The sequence below is a fragment of the Podarcis raffonei genome, chromosome 18, assembly GCF_027172205.1.
Source record: "Podarcis raffonei isolate rPodRaf1 chromosome 18, rPodRaf1.pri, whole genome shotgun sequence".
Classification (NCBI taxonomy): domain Eukaryota; kingdom Metazoa; phylum Chordata; class Lepidosauria; order Squamata; family Lacertidae; genus Podarcis; species Podarcis raffonei.
Genome location: NC_070619.1, coordinates 8,332,908 through 8,351,388, shown reverse-complemented (window position 1 = coordinate 8,351,388; position 18,481 = coordinate 8,332,908). Strand labels below are relative to the sequence as shown.

The 18,481-nt window shown below is 48.0% G+C and overlaps 1 protein-coding gene across 1 annotated transcript in view; it reads left to right on the top strand.

Annotated features, from left to right (window-relative positions):
- GNA11 (G protein subunit alpha 11) overlaps positions 1–3,307 on the top strand; it is a 28,478-nt gene extending 25,171 nt beyond the window's left edge. Inside the window, exons 6-7 of the mRNA XM_053372273.1 lie at positions 1,267–1,420; positions 3,111–3,307. Coding sequence (XP_053228248.1) covers positions 1,267–1,420; positions 3,111–3,301 — 345 coding nt within the window. The 3' untranslated portion in view covers positions 3,302–3,307. The remainder of the gene's footprint in view (positions 1–1,266; positions 1,421–3,110) is intronic.
- Positions 3,308–18,481: the final 15,174 nt, after the last annotated feature.

The window sequence follows — 18,481 nt, the reverse complement described above, 5'->3', positions numbered from 1 at the left end:
AGGGCCTGAATTTGAGAAATAAATAGCACTCTCCGCTTTCTGCGGCAGTTGTTAGCCCTTTACCAAGGTTGTTTTAGCTCTCTCTGCATTCAGCCGTTCGGCAGGAGCACGTTCTGCTCTCTGCTGGTCCTGGATTTCCAAATCTGTATTTGGACCAGATTATTTGAATCTCATGTTTTTAATTTGCGATTCAGCTTTACTGTACATCACCCCAGAGAAGGAACGTTTTGCGGGGCTGGGGGGGTGACAATAAAAATATCTCCTACCCATCGTGTGGGGTGGAAAATCTTCCCTTCCTTAAGTTTTCATCTGTCAAAATGAATGGGTGCCAATTGCAGGTACTCTGTTAGGTAAGCTTGGTGGTTTCAAAGCTCTTCGTTTCGTTGGCTAAATGCAAGTAAAATAAATAGACTCATTTAGATCCCGTTGGTAAATTTTCTGATGCAGACTGAACAAAAATTAATTGAAATACTGGCGCACGTTTTCCAATTTGAAATTTTCCTGGAACCCCACAAAGCTGTGTTTTCTCTTTCTTTCTCTCTCAATTAACTAGGGCAGGGGTGGGAACGCATGGCCCTTAGGATGCTAGCAATCCCTGGCAGCCTAAAGGGGTCAGGAATGATGGGAATTGTAGTCCTGCAACATCTGGAGGGCCACTGGCTCCCCTTCCCTGACCTGCCTGTTGGCCAGCATGAGATCACACAACTCCTTATTTGCTGAACGTTACTGGCGTAGTTTGAAAGTACAGTGGTACCTCGGGTTACATACGCTTCAGGTTACAGACTCCGCTAACCCAGAAATAGTGCTTCAGGTTAAGAACTTTGCTTCAGGATGAGAACAGAAATCGTGCAGCGGCGGCAGCGGGAGGCCCCATTAGCGAAAGTGGTCTTCAGGTTAAGAACAGTTTCAGGTTAAGAACGGACCTCCGGAACGAATTAAGTACTTAACCCGAGGTACCACTATAGTTTGAAAGTAGTTACAGGTGAAATCTCGGGCACAGGTGAAAATGTGGCGGTAACAGAAAAGGCAAGCAGCTGGGCATTGGCTATCTCCTGTTTGCCACATTAAACCAGATAAGGTTTTAATATGATTTTGGGCAAGGTCTTTGTACTTGGCCCTTGTTTCTTCATTGTCCGGGTGGTACCAGTGGCCCATATGCCTGTTCTCCTCCTGCTTTAGCAACACACACACACCCCGCCGGTGATGCATTTCATCTCTTACTTTGTTGCAACTGTGACACCTCAAATCCCTCTTTTCTCCCGGCAGAACCGTATGGAGGAGAGCAAAGCCCTTTTCAGGACCATCATCACCTATCCCTGGTTCCAGAACTCCTCCGTCATCCTTTTCCTCAACAAGAAGGATCTGTTGGAAGACAAGATAATGTACTCTCATCTCGTGGATTATTTCCCAGAGTTTGATGGTAAGAAACAGTTGTGTTTTAAAAAACAACCAACACCCCGCTCTTGCCAGTCTCTCTAAAACAGACTGATGTTGAAGTTACAAGAAAATAGATTCTGACTGTGATCTCTTGAAAAGGCCATAATTGAACTGCAAGAGGGGTCAGCAAACTTTTTCAGCAGGGGGCCAGTCCACTGTCCCTCAGACCTTGTGGGGGGCCGGACTATATTTTTTTGCGGAGGGGGGGGATGAACAAATTCCTATGCCCCACAAATAACCCAGAGATGCATTTTAAATAAAAGCACGTATTCTACTCATGTAAAAACACCAGGCAGGCCCCACAAATAACCCAGAGATGCATTTTAAATAAAAGGACACATTCTACTCATGTAAGAACACGCTGACTCCCAGACCGTCCGCGGGCCGGATTGAGAAGGCAATTGGGCCGGATCCGGCCCCCGGGCCTTAGTTTGCCTACCTATGTCATAATAGCTCAGCCAAGGTGGTAGGGGCCCTGCCAGTTTAAACACCTCCCTGTAGGAACCAGTCAGTTACTTTACTACGAAATTCCCTCAGGAGGTGGGGTGTTTCTGAAAACTATGCCTCTGCGGCAGTGATTGCCACCATCTTGACATGACTTTGAGAAAGGATCAGGCAATACTCCTGGACCGTGTTCCTCATCCCTAGCTAGCAGGACCGGTGGTCAGGGATGCTGCTATAGGGAGACAGTGTTGGGGGGTGCTCAGCTCATACACATCATTTAGGCCTATCTCGCTTCTCCTCCACATTAGCCGCCAGTCCCCTTGTGTTTATGTAAATGCATAGACTTCTTTCAACCTATAAAATCTCGGTTTGCAAATAGGGCCATTAAAATTGACCCATAGCAATGGAAACACACAGACGGTCATTTAATTTTCAGCAGTGACGGTAAACCGGAAGCAATCCTGCCTCCCCTCAAATCTCAGCGGTTGGGGGGACGCCAGGGTAAACATGAGTGGGAATCTCCTAATTGGAGCCGTTGTTTTCCTCCTTGTCCCCATCCCATGTTTTCTTTTTTTTTTCCAAGTAAATTTTTATTGTTTTCCTTACATATTCTTTTCCAACAAACCATATTAATGCCATACATTCCCTTTGACTCTGGCAAGTCGCGACTCCCCTCCCTCCCTGCAATTGGTATATTTAGAGTTTTTTTGGATTTGATATCCCGCTTTATCACTCCCCTTCAGGAGTCTCAAAGCGGCTAACATTCTCCTTTCCCTTCCTCCCCCACAACAAACACTCTGTGGGGTGAGTGGGGCTGAGAGACTTCAGAGAAGTGTGACTGCCCAAGGTCACCCAGCAGCTGCAGGTGGAGGAGCGGGGACGCGAACCCGGTGCACCAGATTACGAGACTACCGCTCTTAACCACTACACCACACTGGCTCTCTTTCTATCGCGCACATCATTCTCACAATAGTACTATTATACATTGAAGGTATTATGTCAATCCTGCTAGTGCCTTGACCTCTTTACAATCCATCTTTAAATATTCAATAAATTTACTCCAATTATTTTGGCATCTTTGATCTTCCTGGTCCCAGATCCTCCCTGACAATTTGGCATGTTCTGCATATTCTGTCAACTTCACCTGCCACTCCTGGATGGTTGGTATGTCAACCCCACCCCATGTTTTCTGTCTCCAACCCCATCCCATGTTTTCTGTCTCTCCTCAGGCCCCCAGAGAGACGCCCAGGCGGCTCGGGAGTTCATCCTCAAGATGTTTGTGGATCTAAACCCCGACAGCGACAAAATCATCTACTCTCACTTCACATGTGCCACAGATACGGAAAACATTCGGTTTGTCTTTGCGGCCGTCAAGGACACCATCCTGCAGCTCAACTTGAAGGAATATAACCTAGTCTGACCTTCATTTGCCTGCCCTCTTCTTCCCCACCACCCACCTGCCCCCCACCCCGCCCCCCGCCCCAGGTATCCTCCGGAGACCTTTTGTTGTGAAGAAAGTTAAAAAGACGAGAGAATCCCATGAATTTAAACAAAACAGAAAAAATTGTACAGGGGGGGAAAGAATCTTGATTTTTAATGATGTAATGATTGCAAATTGATCTGTGGAGTGGCAAGGTCTTTGGGGTTATTTTTGTTTCGTTTCGTTTGCTCACTTGTCATCATGGAGTCTCTGTTTGCTCCACAGAATAGCTGGTGGTGATGATGATGATGATGATGATTTTTTAAAAAAACAAACAAATGTGCTTTTATTTCACAGTTTAAAAAAACCCAACAGGGGACACGTTTCCACTCTCTCTCTCTCTCTCGCACTTTGTTAATTTCCCGCTTTCTGGTCGACAGCCCAAGGCGAGCCTTCCTCTCGGACTCTGTCCTTCTGCGTTAGCCAATTCTTACTGTTCCTTTCTGTTCCAGCGATAAGATGGGAGTCCGCAGGCTTCCTGGCCAAGGCCTGGCAAGCTCTCTCTCTCTCGCTTGGCCGTGGAAGATACTGGGTGCTCCTTTGTACCTTCGCCTCGCGTGCCGTACGATTCCTCGGGTGCAGCTTTGCTTTTCTGCCCGGGAACCTTGGCATCTCCTGCCCAAAAAAGGACTTGGGGGTACCTGAATGACACCTTGGGAAGAACAGGAGCTTCTGTCTCTTTTAACAGTAGTGCAAAAAAAAAAAGCTATCTCTTTTCTTTCCTCTTTTTTTTTGTACCACCTTAGTATAGATTCTCTTCCCTTACCAATTATGAAAGTTATATTGAGACTGTGATTTTTTTTTTAAATTATTGTACTATATATAGTTTGCTACATCATAATGCCGTACTTTTGTTGTTGTTGTTCATAGACTTACAAACCGAGCAATAGCTAACGAGCCTGTGGGGGGCGGGGAAGTGCCTGAACGTCGTTGTTGCTGCATTATCTTTTTAAGAGAAAAGGAAGCTCACTGTACGGAGTCTCCTCGCCCGGCGTGAGGACTACGTGTTTCGCACGGCGGGGGAGCGGAGCCTGCATTGGGCTGGGAGAGGGAGATCTGAGGTTCTGATTTATTCTCCTAGATCCTCTCTCTCTCGCCCATATGAGTGTGTGCAACATGCCAGCAACCGCTTGGGTTTGTAAAACACCCCCCCCCCCCAAAATGTGTTGATCCTTCAGGGTTAATCCAAACAAGGAAGGATCCACTTTGTGGCTTGCAGAGGCTGATTCTTTTATCTTGGAAGGTTCTAGGAAAAGAGTCGGAAGCTCTCTGCAACCGACTGCCGCCTCATTTGCCAGGGCTAGTGTGAGCGGTAGCTACTACTTAACCTCCCGCGCCCCTTAAACTTCCAAAAGCTTTGTTCCACCGGAAGCAGTTGCACAGGTATTTATTCTGGGAGTGGGGAGCCAACCTGCAGCGGCGGCAGGCCAGGGTCGGAACTGGCGAATCTGCTTTGGCCGAGACAGCGGTTTCAGCTTTTCAAAGCGGGGCAAGAGGAAGAGGTTCCGCTCCTGGACTCTCTTGTGCCAAAACGTGTTCTGCAAAGCCTGCTTTTTTGAAGCCAGCAGGAGACGGTGCCAAAAACAAACAAACAGCCAACCCCGATGAGAAATTCTTTGCTGGTTCGCCAGGAAGGAGGATCGCCACGGGGCTGGAGCAAGGGACGTTTTCGCGAGGGCGGGTGAGCTTTTTGCGCCCTCTGTATGCGAGGAAGTAAAGACAAACACTAATGTGGCTTCAGGAGCGCTCACAGCCAATTTCTCAGACGCTACAGAGGACAGCCTGAGACTTCTACGTATTTCCGAACGGCCAGGTTGGGCCAGCAAAGGGAGTGTCAAATGTGCTTTTAAACGTCGCTTAGGGCAACACTAGGTAAACTTCTTTTTGCATTTTTCTCTCGACACTACTAAAAAACCCTAATTGCACGTGGATACCTGCAGCATTCCAGGGGGGTTTGAGGCGCAGAGTGCTGCCTCCAGGTTTTTTTGGGTCTGCTCCACGTCACCAAACACTACAGAAGAAAGCAGAAATGAGCCGTATTTCTTGTTTCGTTGCTTTTGGTTTTTGGGAAGGGGATTCCTGGCTTTTCTCACATGCCCAGCACCACGAGCCCGATAAGTTCTTCACTTGGGAGACGAAGTAGAAGGCGGAATCCCACTCACACTGAGAGGTCCTGTTGAGTCGATGAAGGGCAAGGCAGCCTCTGCTTTCTAGAATAACATTCCTGATTTTGTCTAAATGTGTGTGGGGGTTTTTGGGGTGGGGTGGGGAGTGACAACGGTGAGGGAGGGGAGGGCCTTCCTGCTTAGGCCAGGACAACCGTGTCAGTTTTTGTCATCTTGCCAACTCTACAAGGGGAAGTTCTGCATTTGCAAACGTGCCATCGCTTTCCTCTCACCGCCTGGAGTCTTTTGCACACCTCGATCTGCAACGTCCGCTGCAGGCATTGGACGTGTGTACCTGAGAAATCAGCCAGGAAGCAAGTTTATTGAGGTTAATGTCTCTCGTATGGACTCTTTTGGGGGGCAGCGCTCCCTACCTGAATCCGGCTTGGCTTGTCGGACAGTGGTGGCCCTCTGCAGAGAAACGTCCGTTGGGCGAGCATTGATGCCGCAGATTCGAGGACAGAGCGGGAGGCGATGTTTGTTCTTGCGAGCGACACCCACACGGGTGCTGTTGCGAAGCTTCCTTTTACGGACCAGCTTTTGCGATGGGCCCGGTCATCGCTTGCTCTCGATGTGCCAAAGCCATCCCACAGCATCCTCCCTCTTTCCCCAGCCCACCCGACGGGAGCTGGTTTGGGGTTTCAGATGTGCCAGGAGCCAAGGGCCTTGGGGGTTCTCGCGTGTGGTGGTGGTGGTGGAGAAACTCGAAAAAGAAAAAGGAAAAAAAAAAAAGCCGAGATGAAGGGGCAACCTGTTGACCAAGTTCTGATCACAGTGCACTTTAAACGAAAAAAAACCCAAGCCCTACTGAAGAGGCGCCTGCTCTCAAACCCCTTCACCTCCTTTTAGGAAGAGGATTGTCAAAAATACACACCCGCCACCATTCCATTTCCTTGTGATCAGCCCCTCCGGCAAACAACCCCTCTCCTTCCCACTTCTGCCGTGTCTTCCCTTCCCCTTCCCGCAAGCAAAGAATTATTTGTCTGTTCATTGCCTTCAGTTGCATGTTTAGTTCATCCCCTGCACACTGTTTTCGTTTTGCTTTTTATAACTACTTTTAAAAACAAAGGCTTTCCCCCCTACTTCTGGCCATTAATTTGTACTACGCTTCACTGAAAGCAAAAAGGTGGTTTTGAGTCCAACAGAGGTTCAAGTCTGTAACTCAGTACTCTCTGTATGTATGTGTGTGCGTGTGCGTGTGTGTAAATTTTTTTTAAGCGTTTATGGTTTGTGCCAATGCCCCATACTTTTCTTTTCCCCCCCCCCTTTAGTTACCAGAGACTCTCTCTTACAAGTGTGGTGAAAAATTATTTGGTTATACTTGTATATTATAAGAGATCCTGATTTAAAAAAGAAGAAACATTTAAACATCCTATTTAAAGAGAACGAAAACTACTATATATATTAAAAAAAAATGCTGTTTTTAAAAGGGAGGGTGGGGGAACCTTTTCGTCATTTTGAAAATTGCATGTGATGTTTAACGCGTGAGGGGGGGCAGGGGGGGTGGTAAGGGATTCTGAATCATGTGGCCCGGGATCAGTTTTTTTGGCCCCCCGTCCTTGTCTCTCTCTCTTTATTTCTGTCCAGTCTGTGAGGCAGGATTGGGGCCTTCCCGGAACCCATCAGTTTCTCTCGTCTGCTGGGTGCTGACCCTTGTTGTTTAGAAGTACCTGATGGAAATCGATTTTCATATCTTTCTCCTGAAATAAAAATTGTTTGAAATTGGAATAAAATCTGTTCCTTACAAAACAAAAACAAAAACCTAACATACTTCTCGCCTGTTTTCTCCCTTGCCTTTTTCGATAGAGTTGCGGGGGGGGACAGGGTAACAAAACTTCCAGCAATTACCATATTTTTTGTTCTATAAGACTCATTTTTTTCCCTCCCAAAAAGTAAGGGGGAAATGTGTGTGCGTCTTATGGAGCGAATGCAGGCTGCGCAGCTATCCCAGAAGCCAGAACAGCAAGAGGGATTGCTGCTTTCACTGCGCAGCGATCCCTCTTGCTGTTCTGGCTTATGAGATTCAGAATATTTTTTTCCTTGTTTTCCTCCTCCAAAAACTAGGTGCGTCTTGTGGTCTGGTGCGTCTTATAGAGCAAAAAATACGGTATGTCCCCTGGGATATGCAAGTCCATGAATATCACAAGCCCTGAGTTTGTTTCTCTAGAGTTGGAAGGGATCTGCCAGTCATCAGGTCCAACCGTCTGCAAAGCAGGAATCCCAGGTAAAAGAACCCCTGACAGATGGTCCACCCAACCTCTTCTTATAAACCTCCAAGGAAGGAGGGTTTACCACCTTCAGAGGAGTCCCACCTTTTGCCATCAGAAAGTTCTTCCTAATGTCTAGTTGGAATCTCCTTCCTTGTAAATCCGAGCAAAGGAACTCCATTCTCTGCGGTTCGGAGGGCGGGAATTATTTACCCGGCTGCCAAGAGCTAACTACTGGGCGCCAGGTATTATTTCAGTATTCCAAAATCATGACGAGAAAAGTTTCTGGGAGGGATCCGAGATTCCCGTTTCGAAATGGGAAAAGAGGATGCCTTTAGATGAAATATGGATCTCTCTTGTGACGCTAGAAGAGTTTTTCCCCCCCTGCCATCTCCATCCTATTAGCAAGCCAATCTGCAAATCATTCACCCCGACCCATCAGTGATAGGGAGAGCTGAGCGGCTGTCCCCTCTCCCAATCGGGGCAAGCAAAAAAGCTGGTGTCACGGGGTGTTGGTAATGGGTCCCCCCCAAAAATTGGGCGTGTGTAGGAGAGAGATCTTAACGGGCAGAGCAAGATCTAGATGCCAAACTCTTCACGGCCCGCTTTCAAAGCTGTTGGCTTTGTTGCAAATCAGAGCACTTAAACCTGTACAGTGGTACCTCGGGATACATACGCTTAAGGTTACATACGCTTCAGGTTACAGACTCCGCTAACCCAGAAATATTACCTCGGGTTAAGAACTTTGCTTCAGGATGAGAACAGAAATGGTGTTCCGGCGGCAGCAGGAGGCCCCATTAGCTAAAGTGGTGCTTCAGGTTAAGAACGGACCTCCAGAACGAATTCAGTACTTAACCCGAGATACCACTGCACTACCAATCTTACTGTTTCTTGAATATTTTTAAATTTTCTCAGGCCTGCAACCATTCCAGAAGTTTGGGAGTACAATTCCCCCCTCTCCCTCCCACCTGTCAGCCCCCAGCATCATATATCTGTGCTTCCTGGGGGCTGATAATCAAAAATATCTGGAAGGTGCCAGGTTGATCAGGACTGAAGGGTGTGGTTGGTCTAAAGCAGGGGTCAGCAAACTTTGTCAGCAGGGGGTGGTCTACTGTCCCTCAGACCTTGTGGGGGGCCGGACTATATTTTGGAAAAAGGAATGAACGGATTCCTATGCCTCACAAATAACCCAGAGATGCATTTTAAATAAAAGGACACATTCTACTCATGTAAAAACACCAGGCAGGCCCCGCAAAGAACCCAGGGATGCATTTTAAATAACAGGACACATTCTACTCATGTAAAAACACACTGATTCCCAGACCGTCCGCGGGCCATTGTGAAGGCCATTGGGCCAGATCCAGCCCCCGGGCCTTAGCTTGCCTACCCATGGCCTAAAGTGTCTAATTCGCATACATTTGAGCTGTCTTTTTCTTCTTTATAAAGGCCTGGTTTCTGACAAGCCACCAGATGTCACTAAGGAGCAGCAAATTCTTGGTCACTTGAGACGCTGGTGAGGCATATCGCAGCTCTCTAGGCAAAAGCGTTACAAGAATATAAGACTAGCCTTGTGGATCAGGCCGGTCTCCCATCATCGTCCGGCGTCCTGATCCCACAGTGGCCAACCAGAATCCCTGGGAAACGAAGGATAGGCTTGAGAGCAACTCCTGCAATTTCCAGCAACGTATTTGGGAGAGTAGCTGCCTCCAACTAGTAACCATTGATACTCTTCTCCCCCATGAATTTGCCCCATCTTCGAAAGCCACACTGATCCAAGCCATCACTGCCTCCTGAAGGAGCGAGTTCCATAGTTTTAACAATCTTAGAACTGTAGGGACCACAAGGTTTGTCTAGTCCAACCTCCTGCAAGGCAGGAAATTTGCCCACGGACTGTCTCACCAGAGTGGTGCATGCTCTGGTTATCTCCCACTTGGACTACTACCATGCGCTCTATGTGGGGCTACCTTTGAAGGTGACCCAGAAACTGCAATTAATCCAGAATGCGACAGCTAGACTGGGGACTGGGAGTGGCCGTCGAGACCATATAACACCGGTTCTGAGAGACCTACATTGGCTCCCAGTACGTTTCCGAGCACAATTCAAAGTGTTGGTGCTGACCTTGAAAGCCCTAAACGGACTCGGTCCTGTATCCCTGAAGGAGCGTCTCCACCCCCATCGTCCAGCCTGGACATTGAGGTCCAGCTCCGAGGGCCTTCTGGCAGTTCCCTCCCTGCGAGAAGTGAGGTTACAGGGAACCAGGCAGAGGGCCTTCTCAGTAGTGACGCCTGCCCTCCCATCAGATGTCAAGGAAATAAGCAGCTATCCTATTTTTAAAAGACATCTGAAGGCAGCCCTGTTTAGGGAAGTTTTTAATGTTTAATGCTGTATTGTTTTTAACACTCAATTGGGAGCCGCCCAGAGTGGCTGGGGAAACTCAGCCAGATGGGCAGGGTATAAATAAAATATTATTATTTTTCACTTTGTCCATGCCAGGCATCCTATAAACCTCGTATCATTTCGCCTCTTAGCTCACCTTTTCTCTAAACAATAAATGTCTCCCAGCGCTGCAGCCGTGCAGAGTATACTCCCGAAACGCTGGTGCATTTTGCACTTGGCTGCAGTTTTTCCACACCAAGCGCTAGGGAAGCCCTGCAAAGTGTGTCTGCTGCTGCAGTCTAGCCCTGAAGTTGAATAGTTGGGACAGAGCCCTGTTTTCACAAGGGCTGTGTTTTACCACTGCAGAAGACTTCCTTTCTTTCAAGGGGGATGAGAAAAGATCAGGGACATATACGGTAAAATAAAAAACAGGCCCCATGTTACAGACGAGTAAAAAAAAGGGGGTCCGTAACGGCTGGAGACAAATGGCTTAGCCAAAGCAGGATGTTTGAAGTGTGCTTTCAACAACAGAGGTTTTATAAAATTTATGAATGGCGTAGAGTGGATTTCTAATGCCTTGGCCACAGTTCGTCCTGATGAAACTGGCCAGCGAGGATTTTCGGAACCAGACGAAAGGAAATTCTCTTCTTCGCCCAAGTGTAAATTGCAAAAAAGTTGGGTGGTCTGAGCGCTGCCTGTTTTCGGGGAGTGATGGACGACTCTGTATTTTCCCCTTCTTCCTTTCCCCACTCTTTACTCTTAACCAGGAACGCAAATCCTCTAAACATTTGGAACTTCTTATAAACAGCCTGGGTGCAGAGAAGACAAGCACGCCCAGGGACGCTGGTTCCTTCATGTACTTTGCAATACTAATATTTATCTTGGTCCTGCTGCCACTGGCTGGTTGTGTTTCCTGGGCGCGAGATTGCTGGGTTTTTTTTTTTTGCAGGGAGGGCTTTGTCAGTTTCCTGGCAAGGGGTGAAGACGCTCAAGTTCAACGCCTTCTGTGGAAAGGGTTTGCTCTTCCCACCCCAGATCGCTTGACACTTTTCTGTTTCAAGCCAGCAGAGCAAAAGCCTCTCCAATGACATCTAACTTGGCTGTGGTGGGTTAGGAACATAGATGTCGGAATCCTTGGGCCGCCGAAACTGGTAGCAGCTCCTCCGGGTTTCAGACAACAGACATTCCCAGTCTTACACGCAACCGTAGAACTCTGGAGATGGAAGGGACCCAACGGTCATCTAGTCCAACCCCCTGCGATGCAGGAATCTCAGCTAAGGCATCCATGACAAGTGGATATCCAACCTCTGCTTAGAAACCTCCAAAAAAGGAGATGCCACTAACTTCATTGGAGGTTTCTAAGCAGAGTCCGTTCCACCGTCAAACAGCTCCTACTGCAAGATCAGAGGGTCGGTGGTTCGAATCCCCACAGCAGGATCCCAGCTCCTGCCAACCTAGCAGTTTGAAAGCAAGCCAACACAAGTAGATAAATAGGTCATCGTCTTCTTTGGCGATCCCTCGTAGCTGAGTAAGATTGTCTTCCATAAACACGGTTTTAACAATGAGTCCGTAAGTGACTGTGGAGGCCAGTTCTGGGTCCACACGTCCTTCCACAGTGGGGACATAAATAGGTAAATAGGTACCGCTGCGGTAGGAAGGTAAACGGCGTTTCCGTGAGCTCTGGTTTCCATCACGGTGTCTCGTTGCACCAGAAGCGGTTTAGTCCTGCTGGCCACATGACCCGGAAAGCTGTCTGTGGACAAACGCTGGCTCCCTCGGCCTGAAAGCGAGATGAGCGCTGCAACCCCAGAGTCGCCTTTGACTGGACTTAACCGTCCAGGGGTCCTTTATCTTTTTACCTTTACTGCCAAAAAGCTCTTCCTGAGCTTTAGTTAGAATTTCCCTTCTTGTAACTTGGAAGTCACTGCTTCGGGTCCAACCCTCCAGAGCAGGAGAAAACAAGCATAGTCTGATGAAGATGGCTATTATTATTATTATTATTATTACACCACCCATCCGCCACAGTCACTCTGGGCAGCTTCCAACACATATACATATAGCAAACATTAATAGTAAAAATATAATACAATATAAAAAGTCACAATAACTTTAAAATAAACAGCTTCTAGCAAATAAAGCAATATTCAACAATCCATTAGAATCCCATAGTAAACAGTAAAATTAAAATAAAGGTAAAGGGACCCCTGACCATTAGGTCCAGTCGCGGCCGACTCTGGGGTTGCGGCGCTCATCTCGCTTTATTGGCCGAGGGAGCCGGCGTACAGCTTCCTGGTCATGTGGACAGCAGGACTAAGCCGCTTCTGGCGAACCAGAGCAGCGCACGGAAACGCCATTTACCTTCCCACCGGAGCGGTACCTATTTATCTACTTGCACTTTGACGTGCTTTCGAACTGCTAGGTTGGCAGGAGCAGGGACCAAGCAACGGGAACTCACCCCGTCGCGGGATTTCGAACTGCCGACCTTCTGATCGGCAAGCCCTAGGCTCTATGGTTTAACCCACATCAGCAAATACAGTGGTACCTCAGGTTAAGTACTTAATTCGTTCCGGAGGTCCGTTCTTAACCTGAAGCACCTGAAACTGTTCTTAACCTGAAGCACCACTTTAGCTAATGGAGCCTCCCGCTGCCCCCACACAATTTCTGTTCTCATCCTGAAGCAAAGTTCTTAACCTGAAGCACTATTTCCGGGTTAGCGGAGTCTGTAACCTGAAGCGTATGTAACCTGAAGCATATGTAACCTGAGGTACCCCTGTAAACAGTTTACACTTATCAATTACAATACAGAATTACTAATCTATCATCAATGTCTCCTCTCAATTCCCTCTTTACCAGGCTAAATAAACCCAGCTCCTTCAACTGTTCCTCATCAGGCTTGGTATCTGAAGGGCTGAGTAGGTCAATTGGATATGACTTGGGTGTTTTTAACGCTTTTTTGGTGGTGTATTCAATTAACTTTATTTTCCTTGTACCTGGGTTGCTTTCGATTTAACCATCATTTGCAATATATCACGCACGCCATAGGGAAATAAAATCAATGCCACCCCCCTTTTTCCTTATGCAGACGGGGAGTTGCAGGAATTCAAACGTACAGCGGGCGGCTGAGGTTTCGCAAGGTACCGAAAGAGGAAGGAGAACTCCTTCCCCACCACATTTTCAAAAACAAACCAAGCCCAGGGCCAGCAAAAGTGCAATTTCTGTTTGCCTTTTGCGAGTGAGAACTAGGGAAGTTTTGTGGATTGGTACATCTCAGCTGGGGCGGTGAGCAAACAGGATGAGGCCTCCTCGCTAGGAGGAGACTTACCAGAACGGAAAGCTCCCCTTGCAACCTTCTCGGTTCTTTTGGTGCAGAGAAAGCAGTTGGCAGGCCTCTCCTCTCCAGGTCCGTGTTGCGGCATTTCGGGAAGATAATTTAGGTAGTCCCCTTTCTGATGTCCTCCTCTTCTTTTCTGTCCTCTCCCTTACTGACCCTGACGTTCTGTGTTCTGTGTGTGGACCTTTTTTTTGCAGATAGATCAGGTGCTGTTTGTGCCCTCCATCTTTCCCAGCATCAGGGTCTTTTCCAGGGGGTCTTCTCTCCTCATGGGGTGGCCAAAGTCTTGGAGCCTCAGCTTCAGGATCTATCCTCCCAGTGAGCACTCAGGGCTGATTTCCTTCAGAATGGAGAGGTTGGATCTTCTTGCAGTCCATGGGACTCTCAAGAGTCTCCTCTAGCACCAACCTAGCAGTTTGAAAGCACGTCAAAGTGCAAGTAGATAAATAGGTACCGCTCCAGCGGGAAGGTAAACGGCGTTTCCGCGCACTGCTCTGGTTCGCCAGAAGCGGCTTAGTCCTGCTGGCCACATGACCCGGAAGCTGTATGCCGGCTCCCTTGGCCAATAAAGTGAGATGAGCGCTGCAACTCCAGAGTCGGCCACAACTGGACCTAATGTTCAGGGGTCCCTTTACCTTTACCTTAAGCCATCTCCTTATCCCTCCTAAAATATGCAATTTTGCTCAAAGGCACATTTTTGCAAAGCAATTTCCCCTTTGTAGAATTCATATTTTTACTTTATTTTTGGTGTGCAATTTGCATCAAATGTGCATTTCCCCCTAGTCTATTCACATTGCGAATACCTTGCTTGGTTGTATTGCAAAATCCCAACAATGGCTGTGACAATGGGTGTGTTTTCGTTTTGCGTATTGTTTTGGAAGGTGTGGAGTAACCACAATACAGCCTTGAACTTCCTCCTCACTTCCCTTTTAATATATACCGTATTTTTTGCACCATAACACTCACTTTTTTCCTCCTAGAAAGTAAGGGGAAATGTCTGTGCGTGTTATGGAGGGAATGCCTACGGGTGGCATGCCTACGGATTTTCCTGCTCTAAAAACTATGTGCGTGTTATAGAGCGAAAAATACGGTATTTTTAAAAATGATTTCCCCCAAATTATTACAGATGGAACCAAATCACTTTAATACGACGCCTTAAAATCAGGTTTCCAGCTCCTGTCAATCATTTTCCTCCCGTAGCTGAATCGTTTATTTAGTGTCCGGTTGTGTTCCTTCGCTTGCAGTTAAACCATTCTTCCAGCTGCCCTCTTTTCCCTCCTTACAAACAGCACCTCTGCTGCATCTTATAAATTTAAAATCCAGTTCGCATATACATTTTAGTTCATGGGTAGGCAACTAAGGGGGACGCGGGTGGTGCTGTGGTCTAAACCACAGAGCCTCTTGGGCTTGCTGATCAGAAGGTCGGCGGTTCGAATCCCCACAACGACGGGGTGAGCTCCCGTTGCTCGGTCCCTGCTCCTGCCAACCTAGCAGTTCGAAAGCACGTCAAAGTGCAAGTAGATAAATAGGTACTGCTCCAGCGGGAAGGTGAACGGCGTTTCTGTGTGCAGAAGCAGCTTAGTCATGCTGGCCACATGACCCGGAAGTTGTACGCTGGCTCCCTCGGCCAATAAAGCGAGATTAACGCCGCAACCCCAGAGTCAGTCACGACTGGACCTAATGGTCAGGGGTCCTTTACCTTTACCTTTAGGCAACTAAGGATCTGGCCCAATCGCCTTCTAAATCTGGACCACGTACGGTCCAGGAATCAGCGTGTTTTTACATGAGTAGAATGTGTCCCTTTATTTAAAATGCATCTCTGGGTTATTTGTGGGGCATAGGAATTCATTTCATTTCATTTTTTATTTTATTTTTTCAAAACATAGTCCGGCCCCCCACAAGGTCTGGGGGACAGTGGACCGGCCCCCAGCCGAAAAAGTTTGCTGACCCCTGTTTTAGTTGCAGACCTGGTGTGCTGGGAGAGTTCGTTACTATCTTCCATTGTTCAGTTCCCTGTACTGTTTATCGGGATGGCACAAAGTCACATTCCATTCCTTCCGCTGCTTTCAGACTAGCTTACGAACGAACCACAGCCTCTCTGTTTCCCTTTTGGGACCTACAGCCCAAATCACGCCGCTCCCTTTGCCTCGACCCCGATTCCCTTTCTTTCATTTTATCGACCTATAAAAAAATAGCTATATCTTGCTGTTCGTAAATAACAAGCAGAGTGGTTTATAACAATCTTACATAAAACCATACAATAAAAACCACGTCAAAATTAGAAATCGGCTAAGTAGACCTGGGGACACGGGTGGCGCTGTGGGTTAAACCACAGAGCCTAGGACTTGCTGATCAGAAGGTCAGCGGTTTGAATCCCCGCGACAGGGTGAGCGCCCGTTGCTCTGTCCCTGCTCCTGCCCACCTAGCAGTTCGAAAGCACGTCAAAGCGCAAGTAGATAAATAGGTACCACTCTGGCGGTAAGGTAAACAGCATTTCCGTGCACTGCTCTGGTTCACCAGAAGTGGCTTAGTCATGCTGGCCACATGACCCAGAAGCTGTACGCCGGCTCCCTCGGCCAATAAAGCGAGATGAGCGTCACAACTAGATGACCTTTGGGCTAGATGACCTTTGGTTCCCTTCCAATTCTACGATTCTATGACCCTCACCAACTTGGGGAACGGCCAGTGAAGCTCTTGCAGTTAATCTCAGGGATCGTTCTTCCTTCGGAAAAGCAGCTTTTACTTGCATGCAAATTGAATGGGTAAGATCAATCAACCACAACTTTGTAGATTAACCAGCCGGAACTTGTGCGGTTAACCAGTCAATGAACCAGATAGCTGGCCTTCTTCCAATTCCATGCAAATTAGCTACTGGGCTAAGTTCAAGGCACTGGTTTTGATGTAAAGGTAAAGGTACCCCTGACCGTTAGGTCCAGTCGCGCACGACTCTGGGGTTGCACGCCCATCTCCCTTTCAGACCGAGGGAGCCGGCGTTTGTCCACAGACAGCTTTCCGGGTCATGTGGCCAGCGGGACTAAACCGCTTCTGGCACAACGGGACACTGTGACGGAAACCAGAGCACACGGAAATGCCGTTTACCTTCCTGCCGGAGCAGTACCTATTTATCTACATGCGCTGGTGTGCTTTCGAACTGCTAGGTTGGCAGGAGCAGGGACAGAGCAATGGGAGCTCACTCCGTTGTGGGGATTCAAACCGCCGACCTTCTGATCGGCAAGCCCAAGAGGCTCAGTGGTTTAGACCACAGCGCCACCCGCGTCCCTTGGTTTTGACGTAGGAAACCCCCAAACACCAGGGAGCCAGTATACGTGAAAGGTGGCCTCACCCCTTATAAACCCAGTCAGCAACTGCAATCTGCAGGTAAGGGCATCCTGCAGGTGCCATCGTATCAGGACGTGCCTTGCACGCATTTTAGGAAGCCGGTCTTTCATGAAATGTTTCTGAATACCAGTTGCCAGAAACTTCAGGAGGGGAGAGAGTTGCTCTTCTTGCACTTAGGTCTTGCTTGAGAGTCCACCAGAAGTGGAATCTGGTTTGTTACTGTGAGAACAGGACGGAGGACTCGATGGGCTATTGGCCTGACCTACTGGCCTCTCCTTATTGTGGTAGCACCTTTGGAACTTTCTTCCCCTTGAATTTAAGTCAGGCGCCATCTCTGTTGCTTTTTCGGCCCCTGCCAAAGATCTCTCTCTTCCAACAAGCTTTCTAAGCTGAGATCTTCTCCAGACAAGACAGAAGTACTGTTTTGGGGGAACAGGAGGTGGGCAGGTGTGGAGGACTCCCTTGTTCTGAATGGGGTAACTGTGCCCCTGAAGGACCAGGTGTGCAGCCTGGGAGTCGTTTTGGACTCACCGCTGTCCATGGAGGTGCAGGTTAATTCTATGTCCAGGGCAGCTGTCTACCAGCTCCATCTGGTACGCAGGATGAGACCCTCCCTGCCCGTGGACTGTCTCGCCAGAGTGGTGCATGCTCTGGTTATCTCCTGCTTGGACTACTGCAATGCGCTCTACGTGGGGCTACCTTTGAAGGTGACCTGGAAACTACAATTAATCCAGAATACGGCAACTAGGCTGGTAACTGGGAGTGGCCGCCTGGACCACATAACACCGGTCCTGAAAGACCTACATTGGCTCCCAGTATGTTTCTGAGCACAGTTCAAAGTGTTGGTGCTGTCCTTGAAAGCCCTAAACGGCCTCGGTCCAGTATACCTCAAGGAGCATCTCCACCCTCATCGTTCATCCCAGACACCGAGGTCCAGCTCCGAGAGCCTTCTGGCGGTTCCCTCCCTGAGAGAAATGAGGTTACAGGGAACCAGCCAGAGGGCCTTCTCAGTAGTGGTGCCCTCCCTGTGGAACGCCCTCCCACAAGTTGCCAAGGAAATAAACAATAATATGGCTTTTTGAAGTCATCTGAATGCAGCCCTTTTAGGGAAGTTTTTAATGTTTGATGTCTAATCATGTTTTCAATATTCTCTTGGGAGCCTCCCAGAATGGCTGGGGTAACCCAGCCAAATGGCAGGGTATACGTAATAAGTTGTTCTTGTTGTTGTGATGATGTCTGTATCTGCACTGAAATTATTTTTAAGATGTTTGTACTGTTCTATCTCTGGTTGTCTGCTGCCCTGGGCTCCTTTGGGAAGAAAGGCAGGATATGAATTTTATAATGAAATAAAGATATTTATATATATATATATATAAACCCCAACCACTTTGTTTGATGGAAAAAACTATGGCTGTAGGTGGAGGTGATCGTGAAGAAACAAAAGTTAACTGGGACTAACTTACTTCCTTTTAAAAATCCTTTTCTCTTATCTGAAAGATGGGGTGCCAGGCCTGAAGAGGACAATCGACACCTTGCTTTTAAAAGCTCCTGGGTCACCTTGCGGTCTCTGGAAGGTGGATGCTGAGCGGTTCCGATGAGCGGAATGGAATTTACGGTGGTTGGGCACAGCTCCTACGAATGGCAGTGGAAACTTTCGCAAACAGTTCCATACAGCTGCCTGCGTGCCTGACCTCAGCCCAAG